The following is a 14,935-nucleotide window of genomic DNA, read 5'->3' on the forward strand; positions in this document are numbered from 1 at the left end:
TGACTTCAACGGATCCCTGTGATGTATGTTTCGACAGTTCATTTCAGTGCATGATACAAAAAATGAAGCAGATACAAATTTCAGGTGGATTACAGTACCACAGGAAACAGTGGTGATTGAATACCCACCATTGAGAATTTCTTGGGGGGCCACCCAAATGTTTATTTTCCATCCACCTGTTGATAAGGTCACAAAGACCTAGATGAAGGGAACACACAAATATCAGCTTGATCCAAGAGTCTTGTGGCCCACAAAAAGTTTTTAAAAGGTCAATTGCCACTGTTTCCTGTGGTGTGGTCCACCTGAGATTTGGATCTACTTTACTTTTTGGGTCATGCCCTAAAAAGAGCTTTCAAAATGGATGAACCGCGTGGATTTAAGCCACATATATATCGGTGGGGCCCACAGTCAGGTATCCACCAAAACCTTGCCTTTCCCTGACCTAATGAGTAGGTAGTTAACCTGGCCAGATCAACTGGATCAAGTCTTCAAGTTAATCCACTTGATTTGCAATCTATGCCGAGACTCATCAAGTAAACGGTTTAGATCATTGGAAGTGACCCCAGATTCAAAGGCTGAAGCTCCAAACGTATTGATATTGCAATACATCTCGATGTATTCTACCAAACCATATTTTCATACATTGCCTAATCTAGCAAATATGCAGTTTCTATGCTTACTTTCGCCATGCAACGTACACGTCCAAATCACATATGATATAAAATGCTATATTTATATATGTGATTATAGCCGTCCACACACTTGAAGAGACTAATAAAAGATTCATTTCTTTATATGCATTATTCCACAGCTAGGGCTTTCTTAATCCAGCCATTCAACAGTAAATGTCATAGAAGCAATTCAACACCATAGAATCTTTGCAGACATAGTAGGTGCACTCATCCAAGCCACTCATCCAGTGGGCCCTACCTAGATTCACTAGGATTAAAAAGAAGAAAACCAATCCGCTCCGTTCTTGGACCACACGATTATATAAAACGCATACCTTCCACGCAAAATATTTTATATCAATCCACTTCTTTTTGTACATGTGGTCCACCAAACTAGAATTTCTTGCCTAGAGAATTTACAAAGTGGAGCCCACATGATGAGTAGGTCAGATGTTAGAATAACCCATGAAAATAACACAATTAATAAAAATAGAATCTGACTAAAACAAACCCTTGAAGGTAAGAGTATGTTATAAAAGAGGAGAGAGAACATAAAAAAGAAAGGTTGTATGGAAGGAAAAGGAAGAAGAAATTTTAAACCTAGAATTCCTGTAACAAGAAAGAAAATACCTAACCCCCATTAATTTAAAAGGCCACTACAATGCTTTTATTAATTATCTATGGCTATAATAATTAATGGGCTGATTTTGTCAATGTATCTATAAAATGAGGGAGGCATTGATGATGAAGAACCAAAAATCTTCAAATGCATATGATGAATTTCGATGGTGGTTTATAATTTCTTTTGAATTAGCTTGGCGGTTCTAGAACCGGGGAAAAACGGTTCGGCCGGTCGGATTGCTACGGTTGATGCCAATGTCTTCTTTTGCAAGGTTTACGGTCGATGACACTGGAACAAGGCAAAGCCCTCGGCTCCGTAGATCGGTCTTCTCTTCTCCCTCCACCTAAAAAATTGAAAAATAAATTAGTGGACAATTTAGGTTATGGATTGACGATTTGTTCGAATTGACTCAAATTCGAGTTAGAAATAATGAGTAACCTGAACTCAATTGACTCAATTGAAGAGCAAATGAGTTAGACCGAGTCGTCGGTACTTAAAACCTATGTATGTAATCTAAACAGGCAATCTTAATCAATTATTAGTTGTACAATGTCGCTTAAAAGCTTCAAGGAAAATGCTCACACACAACTAATTGTAAGTCCAACTAATTGGCTTGGACATGTAAGGCCCACCATGATGTTTGTATGATATCTCACCTATCTAAGTATTTAATAAAGTTGTCCCTCATGAAAATAGAATGCCCTAAAAATCAAGTCAATCTAATTATCAGGTAGAGCATGCCGTGGAAAATTATGAACAACAACCACAAAAACTTAGATCAATCTGATTTCTGAGCCATCTCATTTTCTCAATGTATGTGAGAACATGGTGGGCCCCTTTAATCACCTACTAGGGTTGCCCTCTGAAATAGGGAAACAACTTATATGCATGAAATCTACCCCATTCATCAGGTACACTACCCTTTATTTAGAGTTAATCTAAAAAATCAGGCTAATTCAACAATTAAGTGGACCACTCTATAAAATTATACCTAAAACCTCAAAATGGCATCTTATTAAGTCTTGGAATACTGTGCTTCTTAAGTAATTCTTTTATCATTATGCATTATGTTAGATGAATGGATGGGATAGCAAATAAACACCATGGGAAGCCCTACACAAACTAACGGTGGGTCCCATTCCAACTGTTTCATATGGTGTTGTCCATCCGAACGGTGGATCATCATGACTTTTCGGTTCTATGGCTAAAATGAGACAGCCAAATTGATGGACGCCGTGGATCTTCCGAAAGTTAAACTCACATTGCTGGACTACCATGACAGTCTAGGAGGAATGTCCCCATCCATACCATTAAGTTATTGTCAGTTGAATTGACACAACAAACGTGAAAAATATATAAGATTTCATCCGAGTCGATGAAAAGGCAGGACCCACGTATCAGATTATCGTGGGAAAAAATCGGGCAGTTTCGTTCATAAAGATCAATGCGCCATAGAAAATAATGGACGACCAATGGATTTGCACAATGTACAACTTTAGTCTATTTGATTAATAGATCATCCTGATTTTTTGTACCAATGATCTTCAGGTCAGGGGCCACCTTTTCAACGGATTGGATGTCACGTAGACATGACACGTTGGCTGAGATGGATGTGAACATTCCTCAAGACAACATGCGTCGTTGGTAAGAACATCAATGGTACGGGTCCGGGTTTGGACCTGCCTTGGAATGTAAGTTGTTGATATGATTGAGCCAACCATCAGATGGACCTTAACCTAATATATTCCATATCAGATTATCCTAGTTGCCTAAGAAAGGGACGATTCCAATGGATGGTCCATATTTTACATGGACCAAAATGAACGGTTAAGGTTTTTAAAGTAGGAAAGATTTTGGTATATATCCAGATGCAATGACCCTAGCACATGAACGATCGAGATCATCAAATGGTTGGGTCATATGTACATTTTGGTGGGCCAAACGAAAGATCGACCAAGCATGGTATGTTCCTCAGTGCCAAGTGGATATTGAGGCTGGGGAGTAGATGTACGCTAGAATACATCCCAACGTATTACTATAAGATACATCCGCACTTAAGTCTTTAGATCTTCGATCATCTTTCAATGATCCAGGCCGTTCATATGATGGAACTCACCTTGTTCTAGGGATATAAAAATAAATCTATTATTTCAGAATAATTCAACAATTGAATTATTTTACTGTTTCCCGGTGAATACGAACGGTCTATGTCACCTTTAAATAATCAAAAGGGTAAGATTTTTTTCTTATGATTCCAAAACTAAGGTAAGAGTCATAATTTAAACGGATTGGATCATCAAAAGGAACCTAGATCCAACGGTTCCCAGGGCATGTTTTTGCAAAAGGTCACAAACGTCCATGGTTGGTATTTATTTACAAATGAAGTTTGCTATGCCAGCACGCGCGTGTAGACTTGATATCCACACCCAAGCACACTGTAACACCTGTCTGAGATCCGACCGTCCATCTGGTGGGCCACATATTAGGTAGTCTAACCTAAAGATGAAGCCGTTTTGACAACTCATCTGGGCAACAGAAAATGAACCAACTGGACAGGCTAGGAAATACTGTTTTGACCGTCCATTTTTTTGTACACTGCCCAACCAAATGGAACGGCCTGATTGTCACGACAGAAAATGTAAATAGTCTGTTCCATCTAACGAAAAGCCCGGATCTCCCATCCGTGCAGCATATTGGCATGCGTGTGGATGCGTGTAGGCTTAGTATCTCTACATGCGTGTAGAACATTTACCCGTGGATGATGTGGCGGTCTGATTCTGAAGTAAGGGGTACTCAGCACCTGAAACAAACGAACAACCGGATGTAATTTGGTGCTAAAGGCATGGGTATCTTTGTAAAATTCAGGAAATGCTTTGACCCTCTTGCATAGAGTAATGAATGATACACGGGCACTTAGAAATTGCTAAGAAATTGTTAAATAAGTATTTCAAAATAAACAGCCCAAAATATGATGTCCCACTTATGTATCATGAATAAAAACTTATGCTTATTTGATTATTTGAATATCAAATTGGAGGGCTTAAAATGAAGCATATCCAATGGTTCTATTTCAACAAACAAGTGTCCACTAATCAGAGGTTTGGATTATTCTAATTAATTTGATTTTGGGACTGTGAGTTACCAATAGTCAGTTCAACAATTTAGTTGGTTTGATTTTAGTTAGTGTATCACATCCGTGTGCCTGTGTATCAAGCGTCATACGGTGCCAGAGTACGCAGTAAGTACATTACAGCTTTTTAGAGATTGCGTACTGAGAGAGTAAACTCTGTGGGGCCCACCATGATGTGCGTAACTTATCAACTCCGTCCATCCGTTTTTAATGATCGTTTTAGTACATGAGCCCAAAATTAAAGCATATCCAAAGCTTAAGTGGACCACACTACAGGAAAAAGTGGGGATAATGAGATCCCCGTTGAAACCTTCATAGGGCCCACAGAGATGTTCGTTTGTCATCCACCTGTTGATAAGGTTACACAGACATGGATGGAGGGAGAGCATAAATATCAGATTGATCCAAAACTTCTGTAGGCCCTAAGAAGTTTTCAACGGTAGGTGTTCAATTCCTACTGCATAGTGTGGTGTGTCCACTTGAGCTTTGGATATTCTTATATTTTGGGCTCATACCTTAAAATAAGCTGGAAAAACGGATGGACAGCATGGATAAGACATGTACATCACGATGGGCCCCACGGATTTTATGAGTTACTCAGCCTCCGGTTCATGCGGTCCACTTGTTCCTTTTTTGGTGGGCCCCACAATTGTGGGCCATTTTCGCATTTGCCTGCCCGAGAAAATCAGGTTTTCAGGGGATCTTGGAGAAATCAGACTCGTTGAAGGCTGAGAGCAATACCTGAATCTGATCTTGAAGAAGCTTGATATGAACAGTGGCCTCTTGAAGAACTGAAGCAGTGTCGGTCTGCAAAACAAAAAATGAAAAACAATTCAGACCCAGCAATTGTACCGGTGGGGCCCACCTTTCAGTAATCCATCATCTTCATCTGGTGGCCCCCATAATGAGATGAGCCATTCCCCACCAGATCATGTATCATATGATCCTAGCAATCCAATAAGCATCTTAAAAATGGACAATCACAACCAACGGTCCACATTTAAAATTGATTTTTGGGTATCCCATCCACAACAGGGCCCATCGTGGGAACGGATACGATGCCCAAAAGGTGGACCCCACACTCACTGTGGCCCACCAAATTTAGAATTAGAACGGTGATCCATATTTAGGATTGTAGGATGCGTGAGATTTTTGTGTTCTCCCATCCACAACGTGGCCCACAGATCTAACGGACAGAATCATGAGAAGGTGGGCCCCACATGAATCGGGTCCATCAAATCGCTTGATCAATCATCGTATGTGATTCTCCTTACCTTCCCGAAGGGCGAGACCAGCTGCTGAAGAGCTGTGACTCTATCTCCTAGCTTATTGCTCCTTCTCGCCGGCGCCTGTGATGAAATCAGAACCGTTAGAATTTACGAATTGCAAAATTCACAAACACCCATTTGAATGATTTTTCATGTTTTTACATACTTTCAGCTGATGGGTGGACGATGATTCATCGGACGTCTGATGATGGAATTCTTCTGTGTATATGGCCTTCCTTTTCTTGGATTCTTTCATGGCAATTTCCTTATTCATCAAATCATCCATGACCGTCCGTTTTTTGGCATTTTGAATGGCCTAAAACATAATTCAAATTCTCATAAATACAATGTATGAGATTGAAATTCAAAAAATGGGCCAGATTCCAATGCGAGTGCACTTTTCTGTGTACTCCGCTGCTCAGACATGCCATCTTGGCATGCACATGCCGGATCCAAGCCGATCATTAAGTGTTACCCATCTTGCATATGTTTTGGCCCGAAAATCAGGTCCGTCCGATCATTAGATGCATCACATACGTGCGAAATTAAACTCCGGTCCTCATCCGACATACATATGTAGCCCACCAGATTTGGCGACTGAAAAAGTATCCCAATGTATGAGTTCTGGACCATTGATCTGTTGGGCCCTAAAATGGACGGATTGTATCAAATCCACTAATTGGATGGTGTTGATCACTGATTAGATGACCTTTAAAAAAAAATAGAAATAGACAATAAGAAAGCCCAACCATCTTTTGATGATAAATGGATGAACACAGCTAACAGATGAGTGATTAAGATGATCCAACCATTGTAAGCTTCCTCCTATGGCCTATTCACGAGATGGCCACTAAACAAACGGTTTTGATCTCATACACGTGTGCCACCTGTACGGAGATGAACACCTGATAACTAACCACAACATTGTATATTGAGGCCGATCCACTACAAAGCTTTGTAGGTAAAGCTTAACCTACAATACCATGTCTGGTCTCCACTTCGATTTTCTTTTCATGACATCCAATCCGTCCATCATGTGCCACACATCAGTTTCTCCTTGGATCCCAAAAATCAGTCTGATCTAAATCTCATGTGGACCGCATATTTAAAATCATGCCTAAAACTATAAAATCACGTGGCATCCCCATCCCAACTGTTCCCTTTTGTGTGGCCCATATGAGTTATATATAGCTCTGAATTTTGGGAAGTGAGGAGAAACTTAAGACAACCACATGATGGACGGATTGGATGTCATGAAAACTTCACGGTGGGCCCCAGGCCTCACACATCACGCCGCGTGTTATCTTTATCCCAAACATTCGAATGCTGGTAAGCCATAGGCCGGAAATCACATCCAACATCTCTTTGAGGATTTGCGTCCATTGAATGTCGACCGTTGGTTGGACTTTTTCAACGGCTAGGATCACCCTACTTGGGTGTTTTTCATGGAAAGACCCATCCATTGTAGGACCCAATAAAGGAAAGGTACAGATCTCCTGCACGTGTCGGTTGTGTGGATATTGAATGCTCGATGAATAAATAAAGACAACAGCACAGACTCTATCCTCTCCATTGAATTTCAACCACCTGAAATTGTGGGGTCCACACCCACATATACTATTTTGGTAATTCCAGAGATTGTAAGAAGCAGTAATTAAAAAACGTTATGACCAAATTACCCCTTATGGGTGGAAATAACTACCGTCCTTAGATTGGAAAGAAATAGAAAACTTACGTCTTCGTGGAAGGAAATTCGGCAGGGCAATTTGGGAAGTGAAGTATTCTCATGCATTGAAGTTACCAGACCACCTGCACCTGCACCTGATTTTACTTCAGAATCTTTCCTCTTCTGGGCTTTTTCTTGTTTATTTTGTGGGCCCAGCTAAGCTGACACGTGCTAGCATGACTCGAAACCGCTTGTAGGTGGGCCCACCATGTAGTCGGATGCCTTTTCCCCACAAAAAACAGCTGGGTGCTATCTTCACATCAGTTGGGCCACATGTTTATAAAGCAGGGATGGTTAAGAGAAAGTGATCAACGGTTTAAATTCAATGTGGATGTGTGGCCCACCAGATGAACTCAGCTGTGGCTTTTTTTTTTTGTGCCGTTGACATATCTAAATGGTTTCTCCTGCCTGATGAACGGCTTGGATCTTGCATGTGCGTACAAGATTGTCATGTTTGAGCGATTAGGATCAGAAAAGCACAATGGGCACTAATCCACTTTCTTTTTTTTTTTTATTCACACGCGCACACACCCCCACACTATAACATCCAACCCGTTCAAAAGGTTGGCCCTACCACGAAGAATACCGGATGCAAAAATTCGAGCTTTGCTAAGCACACACGTGTGTAAAATACACCCATGTACATGCCGCACACGTGCCAGCATGGCTCATGGATCTGAGATCCAATCCATCCATCAGGTTGGTCCGACCTTATAGATGTTTTTCCGAAGGTAAATCTGATCCAATCAGCATGTAGGACCCAACATTGGAAACAGGTGGACGGGTTAGAAAACTTCAGCCATACATTTGTTTTGCAAACTGTGGCCCACCTGACCAGTGATTAACCTGATTCTTGTGCCACGGGATCGATATAGTGGGCCCCTTCTGATGATGGATGGATTGGATCTTGAATACATGCCATCCTGGCACACGTGTGGGGGGTACATGAGCTGGATTGCACACGCGTGTAGGCTCCACAGATGTGGATTTAGTTCCAAATGCATATGTGGCCCACCGATGGATGGGAAGGCCTATTTTTTACACTAAGTAATCTTCATGGTGGGGCCCACCTTTGGACAGTTTTGATGTCGTATGACAATGACACGTTAGTAATTGCCAAATAGCTCTACAGCCTCACAGGAGTTCAAGTTGCATGTGAGACCCCGGACTCACCCAAGACGGTGCGGCCCTTACCATGGGGCCCACCTTGATGTATGTATTCTATATCCACGCCGTCCATCCGTTTTTCCAGATCATTTATGTTATTAGGCCAAAAAAAATGAAGCAGATCCATTTATCAAGTGGACCATACCATAGGAAAGAGTCGTGATTGACCATTAATGGGCCACAAAAGTTTTAGATCAAGTTGATATTTATTTTTTTCCATTCATCCAGGCTTAGCTTACGTGACCTTATCAACAGATTGGATGGATAATAAACACCACGGAAATATTAAGGTGCACTCTAAGAAGTTTTTAACAGTAGGGTGTTCAAACACCACTGTTTCCCATGGTATGGTCCACTTGATAAATGGATTTGCTTTATTTTTGGAATCAGCCCTAAAATGATATGAAAAAACGATGGACTGCGCTTGTATAAAAAAAACATACATTAGGGTGGGCCCCACAATAAAGGCCGCATTGTCTTGGGTGAGGCTTGGGGTCTCACCTAATCCGCTCTCATGGTTTTAAGACTCGGTCGTCCGAGTCCACTTGGCCCGATACACCCCCTTGACATGGATGCGGATTTATTGTGATGTTTGTGATAAATCCAACTTGTAAATTCGTTTTTCGAGCTTATTTTAGGACATGCGGGGAAAAAAAAAAAAAAGGAAGAACAAGGAGAACAATCTAAAACTCAAGTAAGAAAGGAATAGATACTGTTGAAACCTTCTTAGGCTCCACCTCAATGTTTTTATTCCATCTAAATTATTTATAAGGTCATTATCACTGACACGAAGTGCTAATACATCAGGAACTTCTTTTGTGACCATATGAATGTTTAAACGGTGGTTACTAAATGCCCACTTTTACCTTCCGTGTGGCCCATTAATTTAAGTTTTGAATACACCTTATTTTGGCTGCGTGTCCTAAAATGAACCGGAAAAACGGATGGACAAAGTGGCTTTCTCACAGATATCACAGTAGGCCCCACACGGAATCCCTGTGCTAGAACTTCCTGCAAAAGGCTTTCGCAGGAAATCCGCCTCCCACTGACATAGGGTGAGTCATGACTCAACTCGTGACTGAAGGAGTTGACCCGAGTCACTGAGTCTAAAAACCACGTGTGACCCGTAAGTTTAGGTGGGTGAGAAAAAAATAAAAAACCAATCATACAAATAGTAAAATAAAAAAAGGAAAGTGGACCACTTATATCAGATTCTTAGGACCTGATTGATAATCAAAGGCTTGAGAAATCTCTATTGTGGAAAGTGGAGTAAAGCTTCCAAGCTGGAGGTCGTTGGAGACCTGAGGTTCAAGGAATAAACCGCTGTTGTTGTAGCTGTTCCTGTCAAAACATTAATTAATTAAAACACATAGGTTTTTTTAAATGCTTATGTCTTATCCCATCCAAACCATCCATCAGGTGACCTTTAATTTGGGCTGGTCCTCTCATCAGGTGGGCCACACTATTAGAAACAGTTGGACGGCTTATATCAGCTTAGCGAAATTTATTTCAGCCATCCGTTTGTTCCTTACAGTGTAGTCTGCTAGAATATTGGTAGACTAGCCTCCTCTTTTAGCCAGGCATATATAAGATCCAGACCTTCCATCTGTTGGGACATGCTATGGATGGGCTTCAGCTCGGAGATGACCCTAATCGGTTCACGTTATTTGTTACCATCGATTTAATTTTCTAAACTATCCCCCAGTTGAGTGATTAGAATGATTTTATTGATCTGATTTTCAGTCTATGCCCACCAGTTGTAGTACTTGCTAGATGAACGGTTTGGATTTCATAGAAATGTGTCAAAACACGAGAATAGGATACATTAATTTACCCGGCCATGGCTTTTCTAACATTCTAAAAGTGGGACCCACCGGCTACAATCCTAGCGAATTGAACGTTGGATGATTTTATCAATTACCTTAGTTTTATGGGATAATAAATGAAAGCTTTAGATAACTTTTGAAAAATCAACCCAAATATTTACAGTTTAGGGTTTAAGGTTTAGGGTTTGATTTTTCTTAAAGAGAGAATAAAATCCCATAAGTATCGTAAGCTATTAAAGCCAACTTGGCGACCCGCCTTCGAATCTCACAAAATGACAAGGCCGTGGCCATGCCGGGTATGAGAACCCCCGTCTGTAGCATACGCATCCATACATCGCACATGTTCAAATATGAAACATGTGCATGCAATCTAAGCTTTTCATATAGTTAAAAATATTGTTTAGATCTTTCACCTAAAAAATAAAATAATTTTACTTTTTCACCTAAAAATAAATAAATTTTACCCTTCAAGTGGGTGATAGAGTTAATTTTATTTTATTTTATTTTAAGTCATTCATATTTTTATATGAAATAGCTTAATTTTTATGGCAGAATAGCCAACTCATGAAAGCAAGGTGACAGATACACATTTCCGTCAATGGTGTGGTGATGTGGTGAGATATGATTGGTGGAGCCCTGTAAAAAATGGGTATAGGCTTTTTTAAGGTTTACAGCCCATATCTGACCGCATGTGGCCTCACCTATTACATCTCGCCACATCACGACACCACCATTGAGGGGTGGTGGGCCTGACTACCCGTGTCCCATTGTAACACGTGTGCCCACATATGGATACGTGCAGCTCCTACACGCGTGTGGAATTAGCAACACCCCATCTTATAAAAGGTTGAGGAAGTTAGGAAATTTTAAAACCTGCTTAGTTGGAACAAATAGACTAAAAAAGGTGGATTCCCACGGAGAAACAGGCCTTAATACATCAGATAGTAGGCCACAAGATTGCATGGTCAGGACAATCCTAGCCATTGAATCTTCACACCAAATGCAGTTCACTCGCTTTTTTATTTTATTTCTAACCATCCATTTCAAGGTCACCAATTCGATGGCTAGGATGGAACATTTTATGTGATCTTTTCTACACATCGACATCCATGTAAAACAAACTGGATGGTCCTGATTGTCCAAACAAGAAGCCAAGTGGGTCCTTTACAGCAATGGACAGGGAAAATCAATGGTGATGAGATGCTGCAGCTTGCAGACTTTCTCCCTGCACTTCTTCTTGTTGTTCTTTTCTGTTTTATTTTTAAATATTTATGTAAAGAAAATTGCTGGGAAAGACCACAAAAGAAAAGGAAAACATACAATCTTTCAAGCTCCATGGTAGAAACATTGGAAATTGGCATTGGAACGTCATTGTTTCCTGCAAGATTGGTAAAACAAATTATTAAAATTATTCAAGTCCTTTGATTAAAACTTAATCAATTAGATGAAAGAGTAACTAAGGATGATTTTAAAGTTACCTAAGCTGCAAAAAGGTGAAGAAAATGATGGAAAGATGGCTTTTCTCATTCCCGAAAACCCGAAATCTTGCATAAATTCAAGAAAAATTGCAGCAATATTAATCTGTTGATAGTCGTGGAGTCTGCTTCCTATCATAAGAAATCAAACCAAGCAAATGATAAGATTCCAAACTGAGACACCCAAATAGAGAAAAGAAATCTACTTATTAAAAAAAATAAGAAAATGACGATGAATTTATAACTATGTACATATGTATATTAGCTAAGTTGGCTAGAGCCTCACGGCACAAAAATCACAAAATAGAGACTTGAATAGACATTGTAAAAAATTAGTTACATGAATATAGCATTGTAATTTCTCCATTGTGATTCCAAATAAAAAAGAAGAAAAAGGAGAAGAACCTGAATTAGTTCCAAGGATTTTTAGGAAGAACTCAAAACAAGCTGTTCATGTTTTCCATTAAAAAAGCCATCCTATCTCTGCAGAAGTAATGTATACATTTATAAATATATGTGTATGTGTGTGTTATTTTTTTGACAAGGAAAACTTACTATGGAGGATTCTAACTTTCTTGGTTGAGAAAAGATATAGAAATGCAATCTCTCACTGGCAGGAAAATATGTATGTAACAAAAAACCTGAATGCTAACCCTTGGCATGCAGCGCGACTAGAAAACCTCAACTGGTCACCCAATGATGGGAGGACCATCTAACATAGGAGAATTTTGAGACATGTGAATGTGAAGAAAAAAGATTTGAAAATGGCATTTTATGAAATAATCACATGACTAGGTGGGGTTCCTATAAGGTCTGAAAAAATTAAAAAAATGCACAAAACATCAATCAAATCAACTTAAAGGAGAGCCAAACGAGCATTTATTTTTACTGAAATTATGAGTTCAAGATACTCTAAAAAGATTTTAAAAATGCTCAAACTATCAATCAAATCAACTTAAAAGAAAGCCAGAGGGGAAGTACTTAAAACGTCAATTAAAAGAGAACCCAAATGCTAAAATCAATCAAAACGGTACAAAATCATACGAATTTCAATTCCAGTAAAGAGTTAATGGAAAAACCTCACCTAGCTGCACAAGAATTGGTAGAACATCCAATCTAGAGGAATTTTAGGCCATGAGTGTTAATAAAGAGGTTGGAAAAGGGCATCATCCCAATCATTGTGAGGAGAGGTGAGGTTCTCAAAGTTACGGAACCAAGCTTTGCATTGCTCTTTACTGAAAAGATGCCTTGATAGTACTTCATAAAGATAAAAAGAGAAGATGCTTGAAACATCAATCAAATCAACTTAAAAGAAAGCCGAATGCATCGGGATGTGAATAAAACATAAATTTAAAGAGAACCCAAATTCTAAAATCAACATGCAAATGGTACAAAATCATAAATACTCCAATTCCACTAGAAAGTCGATCAGAATACAATTTTTTAGTACCTACTTGCGAATCAGCTCCTTATGCCAAAACACAGACTCTGAGAGAGAGAGATTGCGAATCAGCTCCTTATGCCAAAACACAGACTCTGAGAGAGAGAGAGAGAGAGAGAGAGAGAGAGAGAGAGAGAGAGATGAGGTTTTATAGAAGGGGGGGTGCGTGTGAAATTTCTCTTTTTTTCCCCAAGGAAGGAAACGTGTGGTTGAAGGTAATTAAATGGAGAGAGGGGGGGAGAAGAAAAGAAGGGGAGAAGGGTCTTAAATAGAGAAAGGCTATTTTGAGAAAAGGCTTCAGTTTCATTTCCCTTTCACTGCCTTTTGACTAAATATGAAAAAATCGGCCTTTTTTTTATCTTTTATCTTTTGTACTTTGTCTTCTCCGCCTGGTTTATTGCTTTGTCTTTGCATGCATGCATGCATGCATGCCTCTCTCTCTCTCTCTCTGGAGTTGACTAACGCTCGAACGTGTCAATATTATTAAATTGTAAAATGACAAAAATAACCCTGAAATTTTCGAGGGAAAAGAGAATGCCCTTTCGTCCGTCGCGCCTAAGAATCAAGGGTATATCGCTATCCATTGGGGCCCACATGCTAAGATGTTACTATGATTTGAACCGTTCATCGTTCTAGTTAATACCATATAAGATTCAATATCTTATAATAATACTCCATAAATAATAATCACACTAGATTTTTATAATTAAATGTGTGTCGCTGAAGATTTTCTTTTATTGGTATAAATTCAACTATAGATAATGACATGGAAAATAATATTTTCAGCTTCATACTCTTAGGACGGCTCGTATCACGTAGATTAAAAGACATGGATGGTTCAGATCATCCTACCACTTAGCATGTGGGCCCCATCAGGTGACACATGCTGCCTTCTTAGTCGCGACAAAGGCAAAACGAACTAGAGAAGAAAAGAGTATTTTTCTGAGGGCTCTATTCAAAATTCTGATTTTTCAGGTAGTATATGATGCCTGCATTTTGTTCTGGCCGCTGTGCAGGTGGGGCACACATTTTTGTGGTTAAGACCTCTCGAATAGTGGGCCCCACTACGGATGGGCCTTACGCCACAGTTTCTGTAAATTAGACCATATGAGTCTCTAAAACTGGCATCATGAAAATGGACGGTGCACCAATGGTCTGATGAAAAGATTCCACTGATTTGTATGCATGAGATCTTCTGTTGTGGAAGATGCTTGGAAAATAGACAATTCATGATGAGTTCGACCAGATGAAAGGCATGGATCACAGAAAGGAGGATCCTATGTACTAATTCGTAGCACTTTTCACTCATACTCGCACAGAGATGGCCCATAAGGGATCTTCAATCCCAACCGTCCAACCATTGACCCCTACATCTATTATGGACCCAAAATTAATCTTAAACGGACCATTCAACTGATTACCAGATTCTCGGTTACTGAAGATTGAGAATTGCTTCTCTCTGCTTATTTGCAGATTCATCTGACCAGTGCAGGTATGGTGAACCGTTCGGATTGATGATCACATGTTGGAAATGTAGGGCAGGGATTGATTGGCTGAGTATGGTATGATTCCTCTTTTTAAGGTATGATATTTTGCATAGGCTATTAAC

At 39.8% G+C, this 14,935-nt stretch overlaps 1 protein-coding gene across 2 annotated transcripts; it reads right to left on the bottom strand.

Moving 5' to 3' along the window:
- Positions 1–904: 904 nt before the first annotated feature.
- LOC131253882 (transcription factor bHLH113-like) lies at positions 905–12,616 on the bottom strand. Of its 2 annotated transcripts, XM_058255004.1 has the most exons (10): positions 12,539–12,616; positions 11,889–12,017; positions 11,731–11,788; positions 9,807–9,925; positions 7,427–7,512; positions 5,858–6,007; positions 5,698–5,772; positions 5,165–5,230; positions 4,046–4,093; positions 905–1,636 (listed from the first exon to the last, which is right to left on the bottom strand). In XM_058255004.1, the coding sequence occupies exons 2-10, from the start codon at positions 11,959–11,961 to the stop codon at positions 1,496–1,498; spliced, it is 816 nt and encodes a 271-aa protein (XP_058110987.1). In that variant the 5' UTR covers positions 11,962–12,017; positions 12,539–12,616; the 3' UTR covers positions 905–1,495. The 2 variants fall into 2 exon arrangements, with proteins under 2 accessions (XP_058110987.1, XP_058110986.1); XM_058255003.1 differs by lacking the exon at positions 12,539–12,616 and having other exon boundaries at positions 11,889–12,070.
- Positions 12,617–14,935: the final 2,319 nt, after the last annotated feature.

This window comes from Magnolia sinica, chromosome 8, assembly GCF_029962835.1.
Source record: "Magnolia sinica isolate HGM2019 chromosome 8, MsV1, whole genome shotgun sequence".
Classification (NCBI taxonomy): domain Eukaryota; kingdom Viridiplantae; phylum Streptophyta; class Magnoliopsida; order Magnoliales; family Magnoliaceae; genus Magnolia; species Magnolia sinica.

Bases quoted from the DNA above. Each gene is read 5' to 3' on its own strand.
- LOC131253882 (XM_058255003.1), bottom strand. From the start codon at position 12,024: ATGATAGGAAGCAGACTCCACGACTATCAACAGATTAATATTGCTGCA. The intron at 5,773-5,857 runs GTATGTAAAAAC...ATTTCATCACAG, and splicing joins CGTCCACCCATCAGCTGAAA to GCGCCGGCGAGAAGGAGCAA. The intron at 1,637-4,045 runs GTAAATGTTCTA...TCAATTTTTTAG, and splicing joins GACCGCCACATCATCCACGG to GTGGAGGGAGAAGAGAAGAC.